Source organism: Penicillium taxi, assembly GCF_028828555.1.
Source record: "Penicillium taxi strain IBT 34144 chromosome Unknown utg000006l_segment0_segment0, whole genome shotgun sequence".
Taxonomy (NCBI): domain Eukaryota; kingdom Fungi; phylum Ascomycota; class Eurotiomycetes; order Eurotiales; family Aspergillaceae; genus Penicillium; species Penicillium taxi.
The window spans coordinates 2,191,623-2,218,120 of record NW_026643208.1 but is presented as its reverse complement, the minus strand read 5'-3'; the positions used below and the strand labels follow the sequence as shown (position 1 = coordinate 2,218,120).

The 26,498-nt window shown below is 44.1% G+C and overlaps 9 protein-coding genes across 9 annotated transcripts; 2 read left to right on the top strand and 7 right to left on the bottom strand.

Moving 5' to 3' along the window:
* Positions 1-106: 106 nt before the first annotated feature.
* N7495_009915 (uncharacterized protein) lies at positions 107-2,223 on the bottom strand (the record flags this gene model as incomplete). Its single annotated transcript, XM_057212566.1, has 6 exons — positions 107-445; positions 492-577; positions 631-961; positions 1,028-1,474; positions 1,648-1,894; positions 2,075-2,223. The coding sequence occupies 6 exons, from the start codon at positions 2,221-2,223 to the stop codon at positions 107-109; spliced, it is 1,599 nt and encodes a 532-aa protein (XP_057059429.1).
* Positions 2,224-5,015: 2,792 nt separating this feature from the next.
* On the bottom strand, positions 5,016-5,924 carry N7495_009914 (uncharacterized protein; the record flags this gene model as incomplete). The annotated part of the gene is made up of 1 exon (XM_057212565.1): positions 5,016-5,924. One exon carries the CDS (start codon positions 5,922-5,924, stop codon positions 5,016-5,018), a length of 909 nt encoding a protein of 302 aa, XP_057059428.1.
* A 1,878-nt stretch (positions 5,925-7,802) lies between these two features.
* On the top strand, positions 7,803-8,199 carry N7495_009913 (uncharacterized protein; the record flags this gene model as incomplete). Its single annotated transcript, XM_057212564.1, has 2 exons — positions 7,803-7,987; positions 8,106-8,199. 2 exons carry the CDS (start codon positions 7,803-7,805, stop codon positions 8,197-8,199), a joined length of 279 nt encoding a protein of 92 aa, XP_057059427.1.
* A 254-nt stretch (positions 8,200-8,453) lies between these two features.
* N7495_009912 (SNG1 family protein) lies at positions 8,454-9,928 on the bottom strand (the record flags this gene model as incomplete). Its single annotated transcript, XM_057212563.1, has 3 exons — positions 8,454-8,602; positions 8,653-9,735; positions 9,802-9,928. Coding segments are annotated over 3 exons (1,359 nt in total), but the record flags the coding sequence as incomplete, so codon positions are not given.
* A 1,064-nt stretch (positions 9,929-10,992) lies between these two features.
* Positions 10,993-11,370, bottom strand: N7495_009911 (uncharacterized protein; the record flags this gene model as incomplete). Its single annotated transcript, XM_057212562.1, has 1 exon — positions 10,993-11,370. The coding sequence occupies one exon, from the start codon at positions 11,368-11,370 to the stop codon at positions 10,993-10,995; it is 378 nt and encodes a 125-aa protein (XP_057059425.1).
* Positions 11,371-12,658: 1,288 nt separating this feature from the next.
* Positions 12,659-14,340, bottom strand: N7495_009910 (general substrate transporter; the record flags this gene model as incomplete). Its single annotated transcript, XM_057212561.1, has 2 exons — positions 12,659-13,787; positions 13,853-14,340. The coding sequence occupies 2 exons, from the start codon at positions 14,338-14,340 to the stop codon at positions 12,659-12,661; spliced, it is 1,617 nt and encodes a 538-aa protein (XP_057059424.1).
* Positions 14,341-17,683: 3,343 nt separating this feature from the next.
* Positions 17,684-18,392, bottom strand: N7495_009909 (uncharacterized protein; the record flags this gene model as incomplete). Its single annotated transcript, XM_057212560.1, has 2 exons — positions 17,684-18,076; positions 18,117-18,392. 2 exons carry the CDS (start codon positions 18,390-18,392, stop codon positions 17,684-17,686), a joined length of 669 nt encoding a protein of 222 aa, XP_057059423.1.
* Positions 18,393-19,370: 978 nt separating this feature from the next.
* Positions 19,371-20,432, bottom strand: N7495_009908 (uncharacterized protein; the record flags this gene model as incomplete). Its single annotated transcript, XM_057212559.1, has 4 exons — positions 19,371-19,613; positions 19,672-19,749; positions 19,832-19,866; positions 19,982-20,432. The coding sequence occupies 4 exons, from the start codon at positions 20,430-20,432 to the stop codon at positions 19,371-19,373; spliced, it is 807 nt and encodes a 268-aa protein (XP_057059422.1).
* A 4,140-nt stretch (positions 20,433-24,572) lies between these two features.
* N7495_009907 (dienelactone hydrolase) lies at positions 24,573-26,182 on the top strand (the record flags this gene model as incomplete). The annotated part of the gene is made up of 4 exons (XM_057212558.1): positions 24,573-25,088; positions 25,122-25,362; positions 25,413-25,891; positions 25,931-26,182. 4 exons carry the CDS (start codon positions 24,573-24,575, stop codon positions 26,180-26,182), a joined length of 1,488 nt encoding a protein of 495 aa, XP_057059421.1.
* Between the last annotated feature and the right edge of the window lie 316 nt (positions 26,183-26,498).

Below are 26,498 nucleotides of genomic sequence, written 5' to 3'. Positions count from 1 at the left end.
TGCCGACTGGGCCGATCAATTTCCTCAATCGAACAAGGTATATTAAGTTGTGATACTATCCTCATCTTCTCCCGCCCCCAATAATACCTCAAGCTTCACACGTTGCTTACAATTCAGCCCCCGTACCAGTTTTATCTTCTGCATTTTCATCATCGTGAGTCAAAATGGCCTTCTCCCTCTCAGACTGCAACGGTTCCACGCCGACAAGAGCAAGGAGCCCAACATCACTCTCAATCCGAGCCTTGCGCTCCGCATCGGCCGCTGCCAGACCGACGGTGCCAAAGATCTCGTCCATTTCCTCCAATGTCCGACCCATAGTCTCAGGTACAAAGAAGTATACATAGAATATTCCTACTGTTGTGACACATCCGAAGAAGATGAAGGTTCCGAGAGTGGAAGTGCTGGTGAAAGGTGAAGTGGCCGTGGCAACAGCGAAGTTGTTTAGCTGCGAAATTAGTTTTTGTCCATCCGATTAAAAGAAGATGACTGACCCAATTGCTACTGCCACCGATACTGACTCCCTTCGCGCGCATGCTGAGCGGGAAAACCTCGGAGGTCACGATCCATGCCACGGGCCCTATACCATCATGTCAGCAAGTGGATCAATCTGTCAGAAATTTTCACACATACCCCACGAATACGCAAAATTGATAACGAATATCCAGACAAAAACAATGGCTGTCCATCCTGCACCCTGATGAGTCAAGAAAGAATGCTGATAAGCACCAATTATACCGGCGACAATGAAGTGGCAGATAGCCATGCCCGTTGCGCCGGCAATCAGGATCTTCTTGCGACCTATCTGATCCACCCAAAGCACAGCGGGGATGGTGAAGAGAAACTCAACAATTCCAACTACTCCAGTGGCTAGGAGATTTGTGGTGTTTCCTGGAAGCTCCATGTCCTCGAAGATGTATGGACTTGAAAGGTCAGCAACAGTCTGCAATGCCATGAGAGGGGGCTACGGTACGCATAGTAGTTAATTGCATTTATTCCGTTCCATTGCTGGAATACCATGATCAAACACTGCTCCTTTGTTACTGCTGTAAGTTCGGAATGGAGGAGGGGCTCGACTCACGGCAACAGTCGTCCGCTTGAAGAGTGACTTGTTTGTGACCAGAGACAAATAATCATGCCATCCGATATTAAACCGGCTCTTGAAAGATCCATCCTGCCACTGGGGATATTTCTCAGCTGCAGTCTCGCGCTCGAAGATATATAGGCTTTTGATTTCGAGGAATTCAATTCGAACTAGGAGGTCATCGGTTGAGGCTGCGCGGAGACGCGCGAGGGTCTGGAGACACTCCTCTTCACGACCGGTGTTCATCAGGTGGCGAGGCGACTGCGGCATGAAAAGGAGCATTCCAGCTGCCAGAACAACAGCGGGCAGGATCTGGATACAGATTGGAATTAACCAGGCAGCGTTCGACTGACCGTCACCAGTTCCACCGATGTAATTGGTTCCATATCCGATCTACTTTCGTTAGACGGAAGTTCACGAATGATCTCAGAATTTGGCTTACCCAGAAGCTGATCATAATACCGAATGTGATGGCCAACTGTTGCACAGCAACAAGCGATCCACGAATTTCGGGCGGTGCCTTGAACAAATCAGCCAGGAGTCGCCCTATTTAGACTAAAACCTACCAGCTCTGCGTTATACAGTGGCACAACCATACTCAAGCTTCCCACACCAAGACCAGTGACGAACCGACCCCCGAAAACGAAATCTTTGTTGACCGTACAGGCCTGCACGATAACGCCAATACAAAACACCACAACTGCGACAAGCACTGTGAGTCTACGACCGATCGCATCGGCGAGATAACCGTTGAACAATGTGCCAACCCACGCGCCGAGCTCGAGAATAGAAGTCAACATCCCCTGCTGAATGCTCGTCGTCGCGGCATATCCTTGTGTCTGGAGCAATTAGAAGAAGCAGGAAATAATGAACTCTGTAATCGTACCGCTTTCTGGAATGAGTTCATGGTCAACACCTGCGCGAACATTCCTTGGTTGTCTTTCGCTCTTTGTCAGCTATTGATGTACCCTCCGTGGCATCTGGAAAGTCTACTTACATCCATACACCAAACCACCGAGTGATGCAAACAGTCCGATCAAAGAGGTTTTCTTGTTACCCAACAAGCCCCAGATACCACCCTTTCCGGCAAGCTCAGCACGTTTCGCTGATACCGCCGTCTCGCCTGGCAGAACAGGTGCCATTGTGACAGGTACAAAATCAAGTAGGGGACCCAAGAAGTAGCTGAGAAGTCTACTGGAATCGACTTAATGATGATTGTAGAGAGATACGTTTCAAGTCGTCATGCACGATATCCCACATAGGCCCATTTATGAACCCATGTTTACCCAGCACTGTGGATAAATTCAACCATTGATTTACCCCAGGCTCCGCATTTGCACAGACTATCCATGCTGTTTATCCACATTTCCTCCCCGCTCTGGCATGTTCCGAGGCATTATCCGGGGTTATGCGGGGTTGAAAGAACGTTGCATTGGGCCGCGCGCGACTATTTCGTGCATCGCGATTTGTGTATGCGGTTGAGCCGTTTACCCGGAAACTTCGAGCGCGTGGAGTCAAACCTTGGATAAATGCGTCATACCACGTATCGTGGCTGATACTTGGACATCGATTCCTCTACGACGATGCTGACTCGCCTTTTTTCTAGTATAGTTTCCTGTTCATCCATTTTCGCGATTTGTATAGCTTATTGCAATCTCGGCCTTTACCCCACGATATCACTGCAAGCAAAAATGGAAATAGTTACTGGTAGTTGACTCTATCCCGAATCTGGGATGCTGATTGGCCTTATTAGCTCCGGTTATGCTCCGGTGCCAAGCCTGCGGTGGGGGCCCTAACCCCGCGCATTCATGATCCACTCCTCAGCACATGTTATAAACTTCATATACTCAGTCGAGTCATCGAACACTGACTCCCAGACAATTATTCCATAATAGACACCTGGATATATATTCATTCTTGTAAAATTATTGGGCCGCTAGACTCTAGTCCTCCGATGATGCTCATGCCAAGCCCAATCGCACGGACGGACACATGAAAACGAGACAATGAACTGCATTCTTTTCAGCCTGGTCTCAAATCCGCAAAACTGCACCGGTAAAAGTCGACTATTTAGCCCAGAGGTCTATAGCATATATCCAGCCACTAGCCACGATGGCTAAATCCATGAGTGAGGGACTCCTCTTCGTGATGCACCAACTTCCTCTAAAGCAAAGAAGCTGCAGGTGTTTTCTCAGGTGTTGTTCTCTGGATGATTAATATCTCGTAAGGCACTGGGGTGTAAGCTGGTGGCATTCAAGTAAAGTTCTCGCAGCATTTTGGAGCTCAGCGACCTAATCTATTGAGGATGGATATATTTTTCACATCTTGGAAACTTAAATGTCGTCCATATTCAAAGGTACCTGAGCTGTAATTCTTTAGATCAACTTTGGAGATACAGTCTTATTGGTAGTTGCTGACCGAAACTGTGTTGATTCCCTTTGTGCGAACAGTTTGAAGTTCATTGAAAATGAACCTTGGAATAGATGATGTGGTTAGACCAAGTCAAGTTAACAAATATCAAGCAAAATTCATATATTGCTAAAATTCCACTATCCAGCTTCTCAAAACCAACCTTTCTTCATTCCTGCTTTGATTCCTTGAATATGGAGGGTTCATTGACGCAATGGCAGATTTCTCGAAAACTCGAGATCAAAAAAGAAAAGGAAACTCATAGTTGATGGTTCATGAAGATGAAGGCTAATGGAAAAAGGGAACTGAAAATCCTCCTACATAGGCAGGAGAAGTCTACTTATTTCTTACACCCCGAAATTATATTGGTGATAGCTGCATATTCTATAGCCGAACCCGGAAGTATACAAGCTCAATAGTCATTCGAGGCTTTTTATTTTTTTCACTCTCGGGCCGGTCATATTTACAAACAAGATATCATGTTACCACTGAGTCATCTGTTCTCAGAGAGTGATATGTCCGGAATTATTAATACCCGTGCTCTATACCAACACTGTAACTGAGTGATTTATCATGTTTGATTCGTCATGCTTAGTTTGATTGGTTAGTAAGAGTTCATTTTGTTGCTATTTTGAAGTCTCATTAGGTTGACTAACGAATCAACTCATTTATAAACACCTTACTTATTATTTTGACTCTAGGTATTTGAATTACATTCCTAAAGCTATCTACTAAAGAAGTGGGCCGTATCCAAAATTGTAACTGGTTATAGGCACATAGCCAACTTCGAGTTTCAACTTTGTAATCCCAAGCGACCCTTGGCCCAGTGGCTAAGGCCACCAACAAGGTATTGAGGGATCGATTCTCTCGAAGACCATTCTTTCAAGTCTGCGTTTCGGGAATTCGGAGATTTGTGTCGTTAAAGCTAAGCCGGGGGCCGTGCAGAGTACTCAAAACCAGTACAGACTGGTTTTATAGGATGTTTGTCGCTTCTCGTAGTAAACGAAGCTACAAACATCTGAATTTTTGCTACTTTTTCAAAATATCATTACTTCACAGAACAGGGTTGGTCTTTTCATCGAATCTGAGATGAGGTTTTCATCCACATACCATTTGAGAGTATTATAAATACGCCCACTTTTTACTTCGGGTGATTTCATATTTTGATTTAATTTATCGGAGTCAAAATGTTCTTACCAAGATTGGTTTTCTCACAGCATGCTTCATGACCATGTTTTTGAGATTTGGAAATGTACCTGCTGGGTCTCTGCTTCAACATCCTGATGTACGTTCCTTTGTTACTTATGCTTCATAAACTGTTTCCGAAGGTAGACTTTATTGTCCCTGACCCATTTGTGGATTGATAGGAAGATTGACTAATTTCATTCTTGCTTCCATAAACGCTATGGATGAATTTAGGATGAAGTACTCAATGCCTGACAATAGAACTCCCCACAATCCCATGAATGATACGAAGCGCCATCTTCATCGTAATGATATGTCTCCTCTCTTTCTCATTGCCCACTCAGTCCTCTGCTGACTGCTTTTCAACCTCAACTCGAAGTTTTTCGCAAGCCTTCTGTTCCATATCATCCATCCATCCATTGAGTGGGCTTGGAAGCACGCGGACAGAGTTCGCATGATCAATCGCAAAGATCGGGGAGTCCCACGCAAGATTCCGACACATCTCCACAGCATATGCTAGAATCCCACTACCAATTCCGTGGCTGCGATACTTTTTCTTGACGGTCCAGGCGCGGATTGACGGAATGACCGAGTCTCTTCTGAATTCAACCCGCATGACAATAGTGCCAATAACCTCTTTGTTCAGAAAGGAAACGAGAACGATGCTCCTGCTCCGGAGACTCCATGTTGAATCGCTCTTGCGACTGGGATCTTTCACGCATTTCTTTCCTTTCTTCGATTCGTTGGTCTTGGATTTCTTGTACAGCTGCTCATCGCCATACAACCAGGCCCACCGTCCCGTCATATCAGCCACGGTGTCATACTCCTGGATGATGCGCCTCAAGACAGACAAGCTCAGCATGAAGCATCCGCCCCAGACAATCAGCGCAACGGGTAGGTCCACGGTGTGGTAGTTGTAAGTGTAGATGATGTTCAGTACGAGTAACATGCTAAACCAATAGACGGGGTGCTTCATGACGGCTGATATGGCTAGCTCACGTTGCTGGGTGATAGATTGAGAGACGAGTTGGATGGCAGCATGAAGTTCCTGATCGGTTTCAGCGATGCGGATGTAGGGACTTTCGGGACCTTCAGGGTTGATGGGTTTGATATCGGGCCGCTCCGAGATGGATGAATCCGTCATCCATTCTGCTTCTGTATCTTCGTCTGGCTTGAAGGTCTTGTAATGGTGAAGAGGACGATAGGGAACCTCATTTTCAGCGCCGGCTAATCGCTTAGCTAGCCGCATGATCTGTGAGTGGTTTCCGATTTGGACTTTGCTTGAAAATGAGCTTCTGTGGATTGTTTGATATAGTTGTAAATTTGGGTATTAAGACCTTCGTTTCGGGGGTTAAAGGGCTGGAGAGTTGAGGAGAGATGTAACTGGGAAGATACAGAGATGGTTTTTACTATTTTAATTTTCACTATGTCGGCAGAAAAGATAAGTGGATGTGGCTGACGTGAAAGGAAAGTGCGCATGTTTCAACAATAACATCCAAGGCTCCGAGACATAGAGAAACCCGTGACTGGCGTTTTTTTAACAAACGAGAAAAATGCATATTTATAAATAGAGGAACCAATTTTGAATAAGATGGAACATGGGAATCGAAACATCATGTATAAGAGTACACAGGTTTACTGAAGTTGATTTTTTGTAGGGAATTGAAAGAAGTCGCTTATATCTCGACAGAGACTGAGAATCCTGTGCGATACTTCACAGATAAGATCAGATCTGGAGCCAAATATCAAGAACTAGCAAACAGGGAGTTCAGCCTTACATACCCTGATATGCTTCAAGTTCACATTTGCACCATTGTAAAAATCATGCTAGACAAAGTTCGAAAGCAATCTAAGGTATTCAGACACTATTAACTATGCTTGGTCGGATTAATTAGATCGTTGAGATTTCAATAATCCAGCAAAGATTCGGTGTCTAGTCGTATCTTAAATCTGGGGCTGATCTTGAGAGTGAGGCTTGATGGACTAGAGACTTGGAAAAACTTATCATAATTTTCATCTTACTGAGCCTCAGTCTCGAACGTTTACTAATTAGATATCTAAGTAGTGGACAGTTCCTTTGACCTGACTACCACACTATATTTCCCTTGTAATATATTATCGATGATCGCCCCAGCCATAAAGCCATGAAGCCGGGAGGCGACGTCCATTTGCTGCCAGCCATCTTGCTGTCTACTCCAGTGCAAAGATGAAAAGGACCTTCACGTAATAATTCAGTCTATTTTCGGGGTGATTTCTATATATCCGAACTTCTGGTGTTAACATTACAGACAAAAAGTCTTGTCCCGGAGTATAAGAGACCCACTTTTATGATCCCATCATTCTATATATACACAGTACAGCTTCCGAATCCATTTTTTCGTGATTAGTAGTGTCTTGGTAGATAAATTATTCCATATTGTAAATCATATCGAGCGTTTCTTTTACGGGAAATCATTTTTCTACATTGTAGGAGTGTTTCTATCTTTGGTCGAATATGAGGCTGTACGCCTGCTTGATCTCACCGTACGTCAGGAGGTTTCCAGTCGAGCTCTAAAACTCGGTGGAATTAAATTTCTGGTCATAATCCTAGATGATACGTGGTCATGAATCAATCATGCAAACCTGAAAGATTGAATCTCGTTCTGTAAAACATTTTCTTCGTTATGTGATGCCCCGGCCATTTTATCTTCACGAACTCATCGTCAAGTCCCAAGGTCATCCATCCAGTTCTAAGCCCCAACCACAGACCTCAGAATGATATAATACTACCATCACCAAATAGACAATCATCTAGCCCCATCTATCCCGATGGTATACATCATATGTACTTCACAACGCCACACTACGCCGCCGCCTCCGCCATCAAATTAGAACCGAATATAAAAAACCCGCATTGCTGCCAAAAATTCCAAAAACCGGGGCCGAGGGGAGTATTCAACACAAGAGATCAAAATCAGATCATCGAGCTTAAAATCCAAAAAAAAAAACCAATCTTTCAAACAAAAGTTCAATATATAACAATCAACCTTCAGATCCGAATCGAACATGGGTCACGACGATAAGCATAAGCATACATATACGCCTACACAAAAACATTCCGTCGCCGCATTGAATTTCATCCAAGACTATGACGAACGACTATGACGAATGCACAAACTTTTCTCAACATCAGGCTGGTGTCAATGTCGTAACTCATGATAAGCACGTTGCCGAGGCTACTGGGAAGCATGTCCAGCATGAGATTGATTGTTTCAGTGATGCGCTTAATGAACAAGCGAAATTTTTGGAAATGAAGAAGCAGGTTTTGCGAGAGTGAGTATAATCATATCCATTGCCATCTCCTCCATCCGGTCTCAGCTTCACTAGCTCTGGTTCCAGGCCCGGAGATTAAGCTGTTGATGAGATTAATGCTAACTCTGGGTTGGTACAGTGCTATGGACAATGAGCATAACTCAAAGGTTGGCCGCGCCCATAACAGACGCAACCTCGATGAATTGGATCAGCAGGCTTCGCCACGCGAATGACACGTTCTTTATCATGTATGGACTACACACTCGTTAAGAAGCACAGCACAGCAATATCATAGACATAAAAAAAAGTTAGCATTTGTGTAGGGAATATGTAGATGCAGATTAGCACTCCGTACCACCAGGTATATCACTCCTTCTCCTCACAGATCAAATTATATACTGTAAATTATGTAATAAAGAAGCCCAAATTATATCCTTCTTTTAATATATATATCGGATCCGAATTTTAGACAGAAATGTCGAGTCAATTAAATACCCCGCTTCATCTTCCACTGCATGATGAAAGTGGCGACGGGGTAGAAGGCGAGGGAGACGGCTATCCAAGCGAAAAGGATACCGAAGTCCAGCCCTATGCGGGAGTGTGTACCGAAGAGGATAGTGCGAAGAGCCTCGACGACTAGAACACAGTTAGTGCATGTGACTGCTATGCAGGACAGAATAACTTACTACGATGCAATGGCCAGGCATAGCCCCAAGCATAGAATCCCGGAGCAAGATCTAGCGAGTAAAAGCCTGTTGCGACGTTGGTGATGACCCAGAAGATGAGGAACATAGCGCTGTACGGCATTCCGAGTACCATGGCCATGTTCTCGCAGGGGAAGCCGAGCGCAGCCATACCGACCCAGTTCAGCATCCAGAATACAACGAAGGAGCCGTGGCCAAAGGCATTAGGGTTGTTGGCTTCGACGGTACTCGGTTGCGGGTGGTTGTTGAATGGGATCTGGAAGGCAAGCGATACAAACGAGTAGCACAGGGACATGAAGAAGTATGCGCAGATACTGGAGCAGATGCGCCAGAGAATCCACTGCGCGACCTTGAGCGGTGGATGTCCGTCTGGTTTCATTAGTTGCACGTGAACGGGCATGAGGAAGGGGAAGCTGAAGAAAGCTAGGATGATCAAGTAGATCAGGCCGATTGTGACAGCCGGCGCTGTGATGGCCGGAGCGAATGGGCGCAGGTCAATGGTACTCATTCCGATAGCGGGATTAATAGCCTGCGGGGGTACGTTCGACAGATCGGTCGAGTTCTTGACTAGCTCGGCGACCCAGCTGGGACCAAATGAGTTCATCACAGTCATGTGAAGCGAGGTAATTCCTGGCAGGATGTAATTATAGTATGTAGTTTCATCGCGAGCGGAAATGATGATAGCCTCGATGGCACCGGCAGGGTCGTAGGAGGAGTTTCCAGTGGAGATGGCCTCGCGGAGAAGGGTGGTAGCATTTGCGCTCACTATGATAGCGGCGTAGGCTTTTTCGTCGTAAATACGCTGGCGCACTTCCAACGGATCATGATCAAAGTCAGCGGGGGATTTAATCTCCCAGCCAACCTTGTCGCCCGGAGCATCGATGAGTTTTTGCGTTGCGTTGGTAACGGCGGGACCGACGATGACGTTATCAGTGATGAATGGTGCTATGGTTCCATCGAAATCGACAACCCATATTTTCAACGACGGCAAATTGGCTTCGGCTCTGTATTGAGATCCCCAGAATATAGACAGGACTGATAGGATGAAGACACAGAGAAGAAGGACTGGTTGTTGTTAGCTGTTGTCTCTGTTGTACCCTCGGCAACAGATCAGAATCAAGATCGACATACCCGTTCGAGCCCACTGAAAATACACTCTTTTTCTGATGTCTCTCAATGAGGAGTCAAAGAAACCAACTGGCGCTGGTGGTCCCATTCCCAATGTAGAGGAAGACTCTCCTTTTAGTGCTTCATCTGCCTGCATACTGACAGTAGTCGATCCTTCAGAGAAATGGAGGACAAGGACTGGTTTGAGGGAAGCCATTGTTAAGTAGTAATCCCCCGTTTCCGTCAGATCGTCGATAGATTTACCCCTTTTGGAAAGGGATGTGCCTTGACTGTATGTATGCAAAAGCAATTAATCAAGAAGATCCCCGAGATTCGTCAATCACATTTAACTAGTCGTGGCAGTTGATGTAGAATTCAGCCATCAACTTGGCAGCTCACAATCTATATAGCACACTTGAAACACATTGAACATTCTCTCGAACTATTATGAGTTGGCAGTCAAAACCAGGCAGACTGAGTTGGCCTGGAAGGGTAAGGAATAAGCTTACAATACAATACTCGAGCCAGTGCCCCTCAATGCCAAGTAAACCTCGTATTACAATACAAATACACAATCCCATTACATGCACAGCCAAGATCCTTGATGTATCCTTGATGTATTCCCTAATTTAGTCTTAGCTGGCTGAGATGGCAATCTCCATACCGCAACATCCTTGTAAGATTCAAGATTCTTGACTACTTGGCGATGCAAACCAGGTCACAATAGGGGCTCAGCATACTATGTAGGGTTGTAGGGGCTCAAGTGACTTCGGACTCAGCCAAGTAGCGTGGTAAATAAGGAATATACATGTCACTGTTCGACAGATTCATGCATCATATCCCTTGCGCCAAAATTCCTCAGTAGGTAGGCTCAGGTAGACCCTGCAGGAAACACTGTGGTCTCTTGTCACTTATGAATTGAACAGTAACGACGCATGAAGGGAAGGGATAAAACTGGGCAATTTCCACAGTAACCGGGACCATAGAAGCAGGTAACTAGGCAGTAACCAGGAGGTAACTAGGAGGTAACTAGGTAACGGTAACCAAGTAAACAAGACGCAATCATGATATTGTGAGTTTGATCGCCAAGTCGCGACCGTAGCAGTCAAAAAAAAAAAAAAAAAACACCCAATAAATGCAGTTTCCCGAAATAGATATAGAACGCTCATGATTCATCACTCTGGTCCCGCCAGATATGAATATGCAAATTCACAATCACAATCCACGTACATCAACACAAGTAACCTGATAAGAGCCATATCTCCTCTTCGAATCTAGAAGGTGACAGACGTCGGTACTAGTAGCTGGACCCGCAACATCCGGAGACTCACTCTCCTCTTCACACATAGTGTTATCGAAGAACTGCACTGTACAGCCCTGATCCACTGTATTCAGTCTGTATGCTGAGGCTACACTGCTCAGGTCAGCGCGACAGCCTGTGCTACCAGAGCCGGAGTGGGTATCGCCTCCGCTTGTGCAATCTTTTGTTGGGTATAGATCGAATGACCACTGTACTTGGCGTGTTTGGAGTGGAATTGCAGAGGCCGTCATTAGGATGCCAAGGATGCATGCCCGTATAGAAAAGGAGAGCATTGTGTGAGGTTGAGCGAGTGATCTGATCTGTTGTCAGCTTATTGTGCAGAAAAGTGTGTTATTTGCAGAGTACGTACTAAGCGGTCCTTGGAATAGTAAAGATTAATATGAAGATGAAAAACTTCAACAGAGAAAGGGTGGAAAGGTGGACATAAAGTAGTCTGTAAATTTAATAGATCTAAAACCATCCCCACTACTCGAGCGAAACTTCTTCTGTTTCACCCGACGATCTCGCCAAGCACCAAAATCCCCAGCATACGTACCCACCTTGCTAGATAACCACAATATCACACGGTCGCATGGTCCAGACTAGCTCCAAAAGGTGGTGGTTCACGGCGACCTCCTATCTGCGAATAGTTTGCTGACATCATTAGGGGATTAAAGTGGGGACTTACGTTAGGATATTACGCGGCCTTCTTTTTACAATGTGGCAGTTCTATTAATATTTTGATCGTTATTGCTTATTATTGGTTCTTTCATTAATGTCATGCCAAGGTAAGTGTTCTATTAGAATGTTATATTGAAATATGGTTGTAGTTGTAGTTGTAGAAATAACTAGGTATACTTGCCCTAATCCATCAGGAATAATACTCCTTCTAGCCTTTAACTACTTATTCTAGCTCAGTCAGATACCTAAATCCTTCCATGCTAATCCTGATGAACAGGGTTCAAGACTCTAACTAAATAGGAGGCTGGTCTCGCACGTCAATACTCAATAGATGAACTCATAAATCTAGATCCGTGCATTCCAGCCTCCCATATTAACCAGGAACATTGGAAATATCATGAATTCATTAGTCACTGTATACTCTAGGCTATTTTCTCCGCTCTACTCCTCTCCTGAAGAAATTGAGTATCCACTGTGCTTCCCGTGCTCCACAAGTCCACTTTTCGAACCTGAACCTGTTAAGACGGACCACAGTTTCCTGTGGAGTATTATGGAGTAGTTATGGAGTATAGAGTTCCCCGTGGTGAGTAAATGGTGAGTAAATAAATGAAGTTGATTTAGATCTGCAAGCATCGACCTTTCTGTTGCTGTCAAAGCAGCACGTGGCTAGGAGTGGTATCTTTGAAGTACTCCCAGGTCTTTATCTACCATAGGTACTGCCTATTCTAGATGCAGGCAGAATAAACAACCAAATGCACAGATTCCAGACAAGGACATGGATTTTGAAATATATCGATTCTTCGTGTCAACGGTACACTTCAACCGAATCAACAAATCAATAGTAGATCAGCGCCATTACATCATCTCATACAAAAGTACACGCCGATCATAGCAGATCAATCACCTCTTCAAAACACTCTTTTCATCCGACCCCTCAGCATAGGCATCAACCTGATAGCTGGAAAATTCCCTAGTAGGAACCCTAGCCGCAAACATAATATCCAGCTCCTCATAAGTAAACCCCTTCGTCTCCGGAAGTCTGAAATAACTCCAAACAAACGTTGCGAACGCAGTCGCAAACCAGAAGAATCCCGTATAGCCCCGCCAGTTCCAGTCTGTCGGATTCATCATATAAGGTTCAACAACCGACGCCGCGATAGCAGCTACGTAGTAAGAGTTACGAGCAAGGGCTATCGTCTTCGAGCGCAGTCTTGTTGAAGAAACTTCTGGTGGAATTAGCCAGGCCATCGGTCCAACTGTCATGGCGAAAGTGAAGATCCAGACTATGCATAATGCTGACTGTGTCCACCGGATCACAGTCTTGTTCTGGAGTTCTACGGCTGGTGTTAGGCAGCCGACGATGAGGAGGTAGATGCTTAACAGACCCATGCCGCCGACATAGAGCGTCCGACGAGGGAAGTACTGGATTGACACTGCCGAGATGACAGTAGCCGTGAAAGCCACTGCTGACCCGCCCAATCCAAGCTTGTATGCTTCTGCAGGCGTCATGCCGGCCTGTTCAAAGAAATAAGTAGGACTATAAGCGAACATGAGACCAGAAAACACCTGTCCCACGAATGCGATACAGGCTATCTCGGTTCGCCGCGCATTATGGCCACGGAAACAGTCCATGTACGAACCCTGCTTAACCTCCTTTTCCCGCTGGTCGGTGTGGATCATCATGGCTACGGTCTCGCGCGCGCGGGCAGAGTCCGGTTTGACCATTAGTCTGTTCACGATCTTCAGTGCGGAGTCAGGGTCGCCTTGGCGAACATACCACCACGGTGACTCGGGCATGAAGCAGCCGAGGATGAGTAATGGTGCTGGTAACATCCATTGTAGTGCCAACGGAATTCGATAGGACCATTGGTCGTTCATGTTTATGAGACCTTGTAACACTCCAGCGCTGACTAGCTGACCGATCACAAAATACATGTTCACGCATGCGGTTAGGTATGGTCTGAGTGCCATGGGACAGAGCTCGGAGGAGTAGGCAGGGCCTAGAGTTGCAAACATGCCCCACGGGATTCTGCGCAGTTTAGTAGCCGACCAGAAGAGAGCTGAGACAAGAAAGAATGGATGGGCGGAACTTACCCGCAAAGGACCTGGCCAATGACCTGGAGCTGGATAGTTTGACCGAAAAAAGGCACAAATGTAAACGCACACATGAGAACCTGGCCCAGCATGAAGATCTTCTTGAAGCCGAGTCGATTGACCAGGTAGCCATTCACAAGAGCCCCGATGAAACTCCCCACGTTTGACGCAGCTCCAAGCGCCGACTGCCACTGTCCAGAAACCTGGTATCCTACTCCGTCGTAGCTCCCAAATTGCTTCTGAAATGCTGGGTAGGCGTAGAAGCTGGGAATGAGAATGGTGTCGTATCCTTCCATCACGATAGCCATCGAAGGAATGAGCGCCCACAGAAGAGCCCACGGAAAGAGTTTGACCGCGTCACCGACACTCATCTTGTGCTCGCGGGTACTTGCAGCCCTTGCTGCATCAAGAGACGAGCTCCATTCATCATTAAGCTCCATATCCGCCAGGGGTTCCTCGTGACAGACCGGGTGCTTTTCATCCGTCATCGCGTCGAGTCGCAATCTGGGTGAAAGAAGTTGAAGCAGGAAAAACTACTTGAATTAACTGGCGGGGTAGCGACTTAAGAAATATCATATCGCCTATTTGCACCTGAGCTCGGCTGAAGAATGAGGGGGACATTTTCTCTTATCCTGCGTGAAATACCTCCCGAGATCCAGACTGAAGGGAGTCTTCCATGAATGCATGAATCATGATTGCAGCCTATGGTGACAGCCCATGAGAAGTGAATTATGGGTGTTCACTTATTCTTTCGAAGCTCGAGTGGTTGAATGCAGGGTAGTGAGAATGAGAAGATTCATTAGGCCTTGATATATCCGACCATTAGCAATTGGCAGCACGCAACTAAATGCATCGATGAAGATATTTCTCTGTCGCCACCAAGGGCAATATCAATCATCAAATATCTGTGAAAAAAATCCCTATCAGTTGCATCGATTGAGTCGAGCCGAAGCTGTGGAGTACGGAATGTTGGCAGTTGGACAAGAGTGGTTGTTATAAGGCCGAGGCATGTAGATAAACGAGGATTATCATGGAAAGTATGCCGAAGTCTTCAAGCCAAGAATCCCACGTTTCTGAGTTGATAGGAGGAATTGATATCACTTGCAGGTTGTGGGGCGTTGACTACCTCGGCTGTTTCGTTTTGAATGGTATATCTTTTTTCCAAAGGATTCTCAAAATTGCATGTATTTCATACTGTAAAGACTACATATATGCTATTCGAAACCAGCACGCTGGTGATGACTAGTTTATTGTTACGACAATACTGGGGAGAACATTGGGCTGAGTAAATCCACTGAGGCATCAATAATTTATTTTTCGAGGTGATAGTGATTTTTGGTGAATAATTGAAACCCAGCCTTTTGGTGTAATGATGAAAATAACTAGGCAATGGGATGATGTCTTGAAAAGGTAGCAAAAATTCAGATGTTTGTAGCTTCGTTTACTACGAGAAGCGACGAACATCCTATAAAACCAGTCTGTACTGGTTTTGAGTACTCTGCACGGCCCCCCCGGCTTAGCTTTGACGACGCAGATCTCCGACTTCCCGAAACGCAGACTTGAAAGAATGGTCTTCGAGAGAATCGATCCCTCACTACCTTGTTGGTGGTCTTAGCCACTGGGCCAAGGGTTACTTGGGATTACTAAGTTGAAACTTGAAGTTGGCTATATGCCTATAACCAGTTACAATTTTGGATACGGTCCACATCTTCACCGAATAGCTCTAGTGAATCCAATCAAGTAGCTGGAGAGCTAAAAGGAAAAAGAAAGTATGTTGAATTAAGTTGTTTTGAAGGTTTCCCAGATTGGCGAAGTCCACATCTGGACGGGTAGGAACATTTCAAAACTATAGCAAAATAGGCTCGCGCACGGATTATCACCAAACATCTCTACATTGTCCAGGCGCCTTGCGCCCTTAGGAACCTGTGGATAAATTCACAAATTCATTATGGCTACTTAGACACTTAGGTACTCTTATGCGTATCCCAACATCCTTGAGATAATGGCAGAAGATTTGAAACTCCGCATTATGTTTTTCTCGGTAAGTGATGACCTAAGGAGGTTATCCTTGGTATTAGCATTAAAAGATACGAAAAAGCAACTGTAAATGACTGGGCTGGGAGTCTCGAGGGACCAATTCAGCCGTCATATTCGACGCCTGTAAATAGCATTTCATGAAGTTCCCAGTGGGGTGGAGATCAGACCTGTCAGACCCACTTGTTTACTATTAAAGTGGAGTACATGTCAACTAGTCGAGCCTAAGATGCTTCATGAAATGGTGATCGAAGGACGCAAAACGCCGACAAAATGAAATTTCCTCCGAAATTCATCTCCTAAACCTTGAAATTGTTGCAAAAGGAAATAAAAAGAGTGGGAGGTATCCATTTTGACAAAAGCTTCCTGAGGTAAATAATGGGGGTGGGTCAAGTCCCAAGACCTTGGCGGAGCCGCATCCACGACATGTTATGGAGATGAAAACATCACAACAAGTCCAGTTCACTGCAGACAATCAAGAATTATCATGAACTATCCGATGAGTCAAATGTGTACTAGAATAATGGATCTAGAGTTTGGTCATGTATCAGGTATATAATCAACTTAAAATTGAATTTACGAGAAACGACAAGCGTCTGAGTTTTGGCTACTTTGCCACAAACTCATCACATCAACATATGAGGTTTTCAATATCTTCCTCACAATATCCAACGCGTTTCCGAGATCTACTCACCCACCAACAATATTGATTACGACCAATTACTGCCCAATATCTAGAAATTCTTGTGCATTTATTGAGAGTCTGACAATAAATGCAAAATTCAATTCAAAATAAGGAATGAGTTTGGACGGTGTTCTAGATTTTGTAATAATCCTGGTCCGACGAGTCTCAAAATTAGATGCAGGCACCGGTTATTGAGCATCTTCTAGGTGACTTTTTCAAGTTTTAGCCACAGAATAGTCAAAGCATTAGGTGGAAAATCATCATCAAAATCAGATTGTATCAGACGTAGCAACGCCAGCGGCTCATTGCAGAAGGAGCCGCGGCCCCTGTTGCTCGCTGCTATTTTGTATTCTTGAAATCGTATTCTCTTTAACCAACAACAATATTGATATTATATTCAAGATGACTGATCCTCAGTTTGAATCTTAAAAAAGTTAAAGAGACTCAGGATAATTAGTGAAGAAGTGGGTTATACATGAACGTGCCTGGCTTATATTTTCCATGAGAAGGGCTGTTACCTGACTTTCGGCTGAAGGAGGGACACGTCCTCAGATTGGTGGCCAGATTATCTCTTTGTGTTTGCCTTTTTTGCAGAATCCACATTCAAAACCATACGAGTTTGATACTGATGCTATCTTATGGTATAATCTACAACTGTACAAGAATACTGCCAAGAATAAGGGCCGGGGTATTGCCATTGACGACGAGATGGAACTCATCGCAACTAGATAGCATACCTGTTTGAATTTTACAGGAGTTGGAATTGCAAAAGATACGATTTTGAGAAAAAGGCAAACGAAATAAAAGTAATCGGCTAAGAGAATACAGGTCATTGCACTGCACTAGCGATAAGAGTAGCCGCCACAATAATCCGACCAAATACTTCTAGGTCCTTCGATTTCTTGAGATCGAAAGGGCCAATGGGAGTAATTTTGAGAAAACCCTCACTTCCAGCTATGTTATTCAGGTACCCATTATAATCCGCACTGTATAGGGCAAAAGTGATATATAGCTGGTGCCGATCCTGAGATACCAGTAGTAAGCTAGTGAAAAGGGCATTCCATTAGTCAAACCTTTGATATCAAAAGAGTGATGATAAAATATCAGTCAACTCACTGTCCATTGAAGCAAGCTTGTTGTACTGCTGCCTCCTTCATATGCCAGGAGGCAAGTTGGCAGGTCTCTTGAATTGATATTTTCTGATCATCTTGCTCGCGAGATCTTTTCTTTGCCTCCACAATACCGAAAATACTATCTCCCTTCCTGGAGCGAAGTGCTCTATCTGTAAACGATTCAAATCCATTCTGTACAGGACAGCTCAAATGCACCCTGTTATGAACCCACTCTAGATTAGAGCTGGTAAAAGTTGCTTTAGCCAGGTGTGATATGGCCTGGAGAAACACAATTTCCGAAGTATTAACTGTTGCCTCGTCCTCAGCCATCGGGAGCTCGACCTTGCGGATAGGTAGCCCGCGTCGAGTTAGGCTAGAGGCTTCCGTTTCTGCCTGCATCCGATCAGCATCTCTGATTCCCAACTATCATCACTTGCTCTTGCAGCCTTTGAGCAGCTTCAAAGGAACCCGGCCATCTGGGATTATCTTCGAAGATATCGTCGATTGTATCACCAGACTCCACAATTTCCAAGAATCGATGCCATTCCACAGATCCAACGAAAATTTCGTCTGCCGATTGAAGAATCGCAGGCGTCATTCCAAACTCCAGCCCTCTCATGGCAAAATACTTTGGGATAATAGCCAATCCTCTGTAAGAGCGCAGCATGAGGTATTGTGCCTCTGAGGTTCCAGACGCGGATGCAATCATATCACACGGGATCTAGTTTATTGTGGTATTTCTGATTTTTGGGTTCTCGGAGACAATATCATTCGAATCATCGACGATCGACAGTATGAAGAAACCATTCAATTTCCCTAATTGAATTGCACTTGGCTTTTTCTTCCTGCTAGGATTCCCAGCCATTGTGCTCAGAGCTGGATGCTTGTGACGGTGGTGTTTCAAAAAGCTCAAAGCCTGAGGGCGAGATGGCTGTGGACGGATAGAGGGGTGAAGATGGAGGCTATAGTGCCAAATCTGTGGATGATATAATAAAGGGGACAAAGAAGAGGCCCACCAATTCACAGGTAAAGCACTGGTATTTCAACTGATTGGAAGAAAATCAGTTAGGCAGTAGAGGCGACAGAAGAATTTTGATGTGGAATTTGAGAGTTATCGAAACTGTGGCTAAGAAAGGAAAGAACAGTTAGGACAGGAAAGAGCTTAATACGTGGATGATTACGTATTGAAGATGGAGCATGGAGTGATGAAAGAAGAAGGGGAAGATAAAAAATATGCTCTCATCTCCAACGTTGAGACCAATTCCACACAGAAGACCAAACACTGAGCCTCAGACACATGACCAGGCTGGAAACTATAGCTCTAAAATTGTTCATGGGGCTTTGAACACGATTCTCACGTTCTAAGTAACCAAGAAACTCACCTTCAATCAATATCTCAATTCGGATCTCTTTCAGAGCTAACAATGGCAGGCTAGCGTGACTAGGCATACATAGGGAATAAATCCCATAATTTCCAGCTCCAAATACCATGTCAGAGCCCCGGTTCATCAAAAATTGGAATAGACCCGCGATTTGCTCCTGGGCGTTTACGGATAGGGAATGTAGCGTCGATATCTGTCTCTCCGGAAAAGAATATTCTTTGGGTTGATCCTTCTGAGCGTCTCCCGCAAAAAACTCTTTCTTGGAATTTTGGTGTTTTGTGTCAAATTGGGATCCTACTTATTAGTTAGTAGTTCCCCTGATGCAGTTGCGCATATGGAACGAACCTGGAAAAGCATTCTCGAATCAGTGGGATCTCCCACTCTTTGAGAGAGGCCATAATTCCAAGAACCGTGTTCATGTTCTTGGTGGCCTGGTCCTTGGTAGAAAAATCAAGGAAGTTCGTCTTTCTGATCATCAGCCTTTTGTGAATATACGAGCACTCCAGGAACCGAAGTTGCATATTACCAAACACGGAAATTGCGAGTACCTGTAGAAGATTTTGGAGGATTAGTGTAATGTATATATTTCTGTGATTATTCACGTACTGGAATAGTATTGCACGCAGGAAATTGCCCTCCCTCAAACCGGGTGAGCATGATGGACGTAATGGTCAATAATTCGACCTACAAAAGATCATCGGAAGACTCCTGATCAGAGCAAATGACCATATGAACATGAGGTTTCGTATTGGTCGCAGGCACATACTGTTTCGGTGACACATAGGCTTCGACCGGGGTCCACTTCGTTGATTCAAAGAGATTATAGCGGAACCTATCAGCAATCATAGAGTCGTTAAACCCGCTTTACCCAGATGTATCAGTCAGTTATCACATTTTCGGCCTTTCAATAACATACCATGGGAGCCACTGGGATATTTCCGGAGTGACGGCCCGTTTCCATTAGGCTTGGAAGGCACTTCCTGTCGTGGAAATTGCCGAAACATATGTTCTAGACTACTCCATAGATATCTCGATTCAGAAACTGGACTCCTGTCCGTTGGCTCCCAGCATTGTATATGATGGGCATGTCTCTGATCTGCGGGATCCTTGATATTTAATTCAGGTACCCATTCACTGGTTTGCGGGAGAAAGAAGAGAGGGTCGCTGATTTGTAAGTCGACGGAGAAAAGGTCGCATTTGATACCAAGAGCTGTGTACTCTATAGAGTCGATATGCATTTTACCATATTCGTTCAGAGTCTTGTGCAGTCGATCAATGCCAGCGATGGCTTCTTTACGAGCTTCACGATATGGAGCTACCTTCTGTTGACGCAGGAGCCGTGGCCAGAAGCCGGATTTGATAGACATTTTACTCGATGATAGATGGTGGACGATAGAAGATGTGTTAGGTAATAGACGGAGAATGGTGGATGGTTGGATGGATGATGGTTGGATGATGGATGGATGATGGATGGATGATGGATGGATGATGGATGGATGATGGATAACATTTATCAACAGATTAGACTAGCATGTGATTAAAAATCTCGATTGTTTTTTAATTTCTCACCAAAACTACAGCTTGCAAAGTTTCATCCTACTCCATGTAATTTTGGTATAAATATTTATATAGCAGTATTAGAAATGTTCGTACAAATCCGAATACGGAAAATGGCGAACAAGTGAAACTACATAAGTATGGATCTGTCAAGCAATGGAGATTAAGGGAGCTTCTAAGGGTAAGTATGAGTCTTCTACAAGTTCAGTCTTCTCTCCCAAAAGGCGTCATCTTGTTCACCTCTTTTAAGGCCGGATTTTGGTCCTCACACAAAGCCAGTCTTCATACTATCTTCAGTTAGTAATATTTCAAAAAACTAGAATTCGATATTAGGACAGCTCACCAAAATAGCAAAATCAAAAACATACACCAGTCAGGATTCGACTTTGGTCACCCACAATACTACTAACTGACCGGTAGAGGTCGGCACGGATACATATCCGTAAGATTTTGGATTATTCGTATCCGTAACCGTAGTCGAGAGCTTCTATCCGTAACCGTAACCGTAGAAATTCTACGGTTACGGATACGGATTACGGATATCCGTGATATTATGCCACCGCCTAAATAAATCATACGATACTACGATAGAAACTTATCATCCGAAGTCCCTAATTTGATATCTAAATAGTTATCCATTCATTGATAGAATGAGTCTCCTACCACGCCCTAAACGCGCTCCACGACAGGATTACCTTGTTCTAAATGATGGTAGTGATGAGGAAGCTGATCCTAGTGATCGTATCAAAAAGCAACCACGTTATCACTCCCCATTAGATGAAGATGAAGATGAAGATGAATCTATCTCTCCGAATGATTCAGCGAGTCAACTCCCTGAAACAACCTCTTCTATAGTGTCTACTCCTTTAGACTCTTCTTTGCCCAAGACACCAAAAATCCAAAAACCAAGCCCTTTGGAGTCAATTTATAATCCGCAATCTTCCAGGGAAGTTCTGGCATCCTAAACGGGGTAAAGGGCCGTTACAGGACCGAGAGATTGTATGTATTCATTGTGGAGAATGGAAGATCTTGGATTCCCAGAGAGATACATCAACTTCTAATATGAAAACGCATCTGATGAAAAAACATGGATCAATGATATCATCAGCAACTCAGCAAGCATCTATTGTTTCTATGTTTCGGACAAAAACTAGTCAATCTATGTTAGAGGCATTAGAGGAGAATTTGATTCGATGGATAGTCTTGGAGAATATCCCTTTCACTGCTCTTTAGTCTACAGCATTCCAGCAAATCTTCAGGGAAAGCTCTCTCTCTCTCTCTCTCTCTCTCTCTCTCTTACTAACTTTAATTATTCTAGGAATTACCAAATACCCCTCTACCTTTTACGTCTGCTCGCACAGTCTCTCGACGAATCAATATGGAGTTTACTTAGTATCGTGCCTATTTGGTCAGTGAGCTCGCGGAAACATGCTCAACAATTGCTTTTTCTTTAGATATATGGACATCCAAGAATCAAAAAGCTATTTTAGGGGTTATTGGACATTGGATAACCCCTGATTTTGAGTACCGTGAGAGGATTCTTGATTTTATAGAGCTTATTGGAGCACATACTGGAGAGAATATGGCAAGCCAGCTTCAAATATCTCTTCAGGAGCTACAACTTGAGTCTAAGCTACTTACTATTACTGCTGATAATGCAATAAATAATAGTGCCCTAATTAAAGAGCTCTACTTCAATCTTCAAGGGTTAAATCTAGCTACACTACAGTTTCAAGGTAAGATTCTCTTCATCTCTCTCTCTCTCTCTCTCTCTCTCTCTCTCTCTCTCTCTCTCTTTAATTATCTAAACTCACTTAAGATAGGTCTTGATAGCTATATTAGATGCCTGGCGCATATTCTGAATCTCATTGTCCAAAAGATTCTATCAGAGTTGAAATCTGGCGATTATAAATCTTCTTTAGATGCCTGTGGTATCCTAAAGGACCATAAGAGCCTACCAGCTGGGCATTCTGCGCTAGCTCGTGTACGAATCTTAGCCCTTTGGGTATCTGGAAGTCCTCAAAGACAGCAGCAGTGGCAAATCATTTTTCAGACGCATGGATTACCTGATAAGCTCATTCGGTAAGCAAGATTCCTTTCTCTCTTTCTTATATATACTTATAGTTCTAGGTATGATATCGAGACACGTTGGAACTCGACATATCTTATGATTCAAGTTGCTATCCTTGCTCAAGAGCAGATTAAACATTGGAATAATGTTCAGAATCAGCTGATACCATTTTCAAATGATGATTGGTCTAATCTTCGTGATCTTGCCATGGTTCTTTCAAGATTCTATGAGTTTACCCAACTTATCTCTCAGCGGCAACCTCATATAAGTCTAGTAATTCCTATTTACTATGAATTACATGACCTCCTTATAGAAGCAGCTTCTTTTGAAGGCGACTTTACAGGGCTTAGTCCTGATATCTCTTCTGCTGTCTTGGTTGGAATGCAAAAGTATAGGAAATACTATGATCTTATGGATATGCAAGATATCTATTATATAGCTCTTGCTCTTGATCCACGTGTCAAATTTGCTCTTTTAGAACAAGAGCTTGAAGATGGGGTTATCCAAGGAATCATTCAGAGCATTAAGGTCTTTCTTCATAAGAAATATCCCCCTTTGGCTACCTCCATCTCTAGTTCTACTTCTAGAACTATGGATCCTCCTGCTCGACCAGGTATGAGAGCTCGTCTTCTGCAAAAAGTACATTCTCAAGAAGTATCTCGGGCTTCTGATATTGATCGCTATTTTGATGAGCCTCCTATTCAAGTAGAAGGATTAATAGAAGTCCAAGATGACTCTAAGTGGCTGCTTTCATGGTGGAACGCTCATAAGGATCAATACCCCAGGATGGCAGCAGTTGCAAGGGACTACCTTGGTATTCCAGCAGCTGAGGTTTCAGTTGAAAGACTTTTCAGTTCTGTAAGGGATATCCTGGGTGTTCGTCGACAATCTCTAAACAGCAAGACTATGAGAGAGTTAGTTTTGTTAAGAAATATATATAATATTGATTCCTAATTGAAATTTCTTTTACTTGATAATTACATGAGATTTATAACTCTATAGACATGGAAATATATATTAGAACTGCATGTGGTTCTAGACACGTGATATAAGCTACGGATAGAGGGCATTTATTCGTAACCGTAACCGTAGAGATTTTATTCGTATCCGTAACCGTAGAAATTCTACGGTTACGGTTACGGATACGGATATCCGTAAAACCGTGCCGACCTCTACTGACCGGCGTGTGGCTTAAACGCGGAAAATAGTCGGGTGTCGCCTGGGTGAACAATGGGTAAGCGCTGCTTTAGCGTCGCGCGACCGGTTGTGAGCAGGTGAGTGCACAATAAACTGAGCGCCGGGCGAGCGCCAGGTGTCAGGTGAGATCGGATAATATTATGTTTTCAGTTTTATGGGTTATTTCGCGGTGGCACTTATTACCCTCCGTACTTCGCTCATGCATCCAAGAGCCTGAATACGAGATCACCTGATATCAAAATTAGTGGCAAGATGATGTAACTTTCAGCCTCAATATCACTAGTCAGTTATAGGACTAGCTTCTATATCAGCCCCACTCATATACTGCCAGACAGACAGAAACTTATCAAAAGTCTTTATAAATCCATATATTACGGTGAAAACTGTATATAAGCAAACAGGTGAATAACTACGAATAGTACTGTCAGGACTGTAGTGGAATAGTCGTGATCAGTGGAATCTGTGAAGATGTTACTGTTAATATGCAAGAAAAAATACATGTAAACAAATGGTTTATTTGAATGTACATGACAGAGTCTGCGGCGGTCTGAGCCTCGTGTGCTAAATTTTTGCTTTCCCCACTCTTTTTGTTCTTTTTATTTTGGGATCAGTTTCTTTTAATTGTCTTCGAATTGAGCAACAACCATTCAGACAGTTGAACCAATCACCCCGCCCGGACATCATGGCCGCAGTCTCAACCAGCGCGACTGGTTCGAGCAGTGGCTTCATTTTCGAAGATAGATGGAACAGTGGTCTAGTAGTCATTGTGGCTGCTGAGAACGAGCCCCAAGATTTCATGCATGATTGCCGCGTCGAAGGATTTAATCCAATCTTCCTGGCACTTCCGATAGAAGTTGATGGAATTAAGAACCCCTTCTACTCCTCAACTCGACAGTATCAGGAATACACCCAGACATTAAACGCCATGAAGGAAGGTTTGCACTATGAACAAACTTATGCGGTAATCGGTATGTTTCAATCTGAACCGCAAATTGACGCCGGGTTTCAAGAAGACTCATTCTTTGTAGCATTTGGTGCTGCTGCCAACGTTTGTCTGAATCACTTTGTGCAGTTAAGGAGAGGAGATAGGTTGTGCGCACTTGTTGCATACTATCCTACTGCGGTCCCTGACAATACTCGCGATATGTTCCCATCATCCACGCATGTCATAATTCATGTGGCAGGGTCAAGTATCAATGTTTTGACCTATCATTAATTCGTTTGTCCTGAGATTCTGGGACTGCCCAAAACAAAACACATCGATCCTGGTGTTGGGACCGGTGAGCGCTTGAACTGGGCTTACCCAGCTTACACATATCGGGCAGCCCCTGGGTTTGCCGAAGAGGAGAGAAGGCAATTTGATGTTGCGTCAGCAAATCTCGCATGGACTCGGACGCTGCAGGCTTTGCGAAAGGGCTTCAACAAAATATTTGACGAACAGTTTGAAAGACTGGTGGATACATATCAAGAAGGTGAGTTGACTGGAACTCGAAAGAAGATATCGAAGCCAACAATGTTCTAGCCACATTCTTTAGCACAGACCGTGCTAAAGAAGAGGATGTAATTGAGCATACCAGGCCAGAAACGGTCAGCTGCGTGCCCACTATGAGTGGCGGAATTGGGCCGAAGGCTTTGAGACAGTTCTACAGCAACTATTTTGTCTATCCCCCGGGCATGGAACTTGTTCTACTTTCACGAACTATTGGGGTAGATCGTGTGGTAGATGAGCTATATGCTACTTTCGACCACAGTACAGAAATACCATGGATACTCCCAGGTGTACCTCCCACCAACAAGCATGTCAAAATCATGATTGTTAGTATCTTCACTATCCGTGGAGACAAACTATCTTCTGAGCACATGTACTGGGATCAGGCTAGCGTGCTCTTGCAGGTTGGTCTTCTGGATCCGAAACTGATTCCTAGCACTGCAATCGGAGTGGATCACTTGCCAGTTCTTGGCGGTAAAGCTGCTAAGCGCATTTTCAATGAGGATTTCCAAGTTGAGCTGGAAAATTACCACAACTGATTGATTCGCAAGGCACAGAGAAGAGCAAAAACAAAGACACTTAAAGAGCAGAAAATTTGGGCCCATTTGGTGGATGATTCCTTCTTTGAGACTGAATGTGTGGCTGACCAGTCAGTTGACGTTGAAATGATGCTTAAAAATGAGGACATGGAGCAGTCAGAGAGAACAAAGTCTACTTCATCTTTGAAAGCCAAAGAGAAAGCACGTGCTGTTTACATCGAGGAGGATGACGAGCTGTGGGTCCAATCAATGCCGGATGAATGATTGCTATGTTGTTAAGTCAGCTAAAATGGTACTTTCATGATTTCCTCTATGTTTCACAGCCAGAGAAAGACATCTTCGTGATGTGTTTCTATGTTGGCAAGTGGGCAGGTGTACTTTTATGGTTTTTTATTTTTTATTTTTTAAACTAGCAGGAAACGGACTTTCTCATATCTTTTACGATATTGAATTCAAATCAAAAGTACCGGGCAGGAGACCATCACTCGATGTATTACTGCCAACGAATCAACTCAAATTCACCTAATAACTCTAGTAACTTAGTTGAACTCCCAGGTAACCACATCTTCAATTCAGCGGA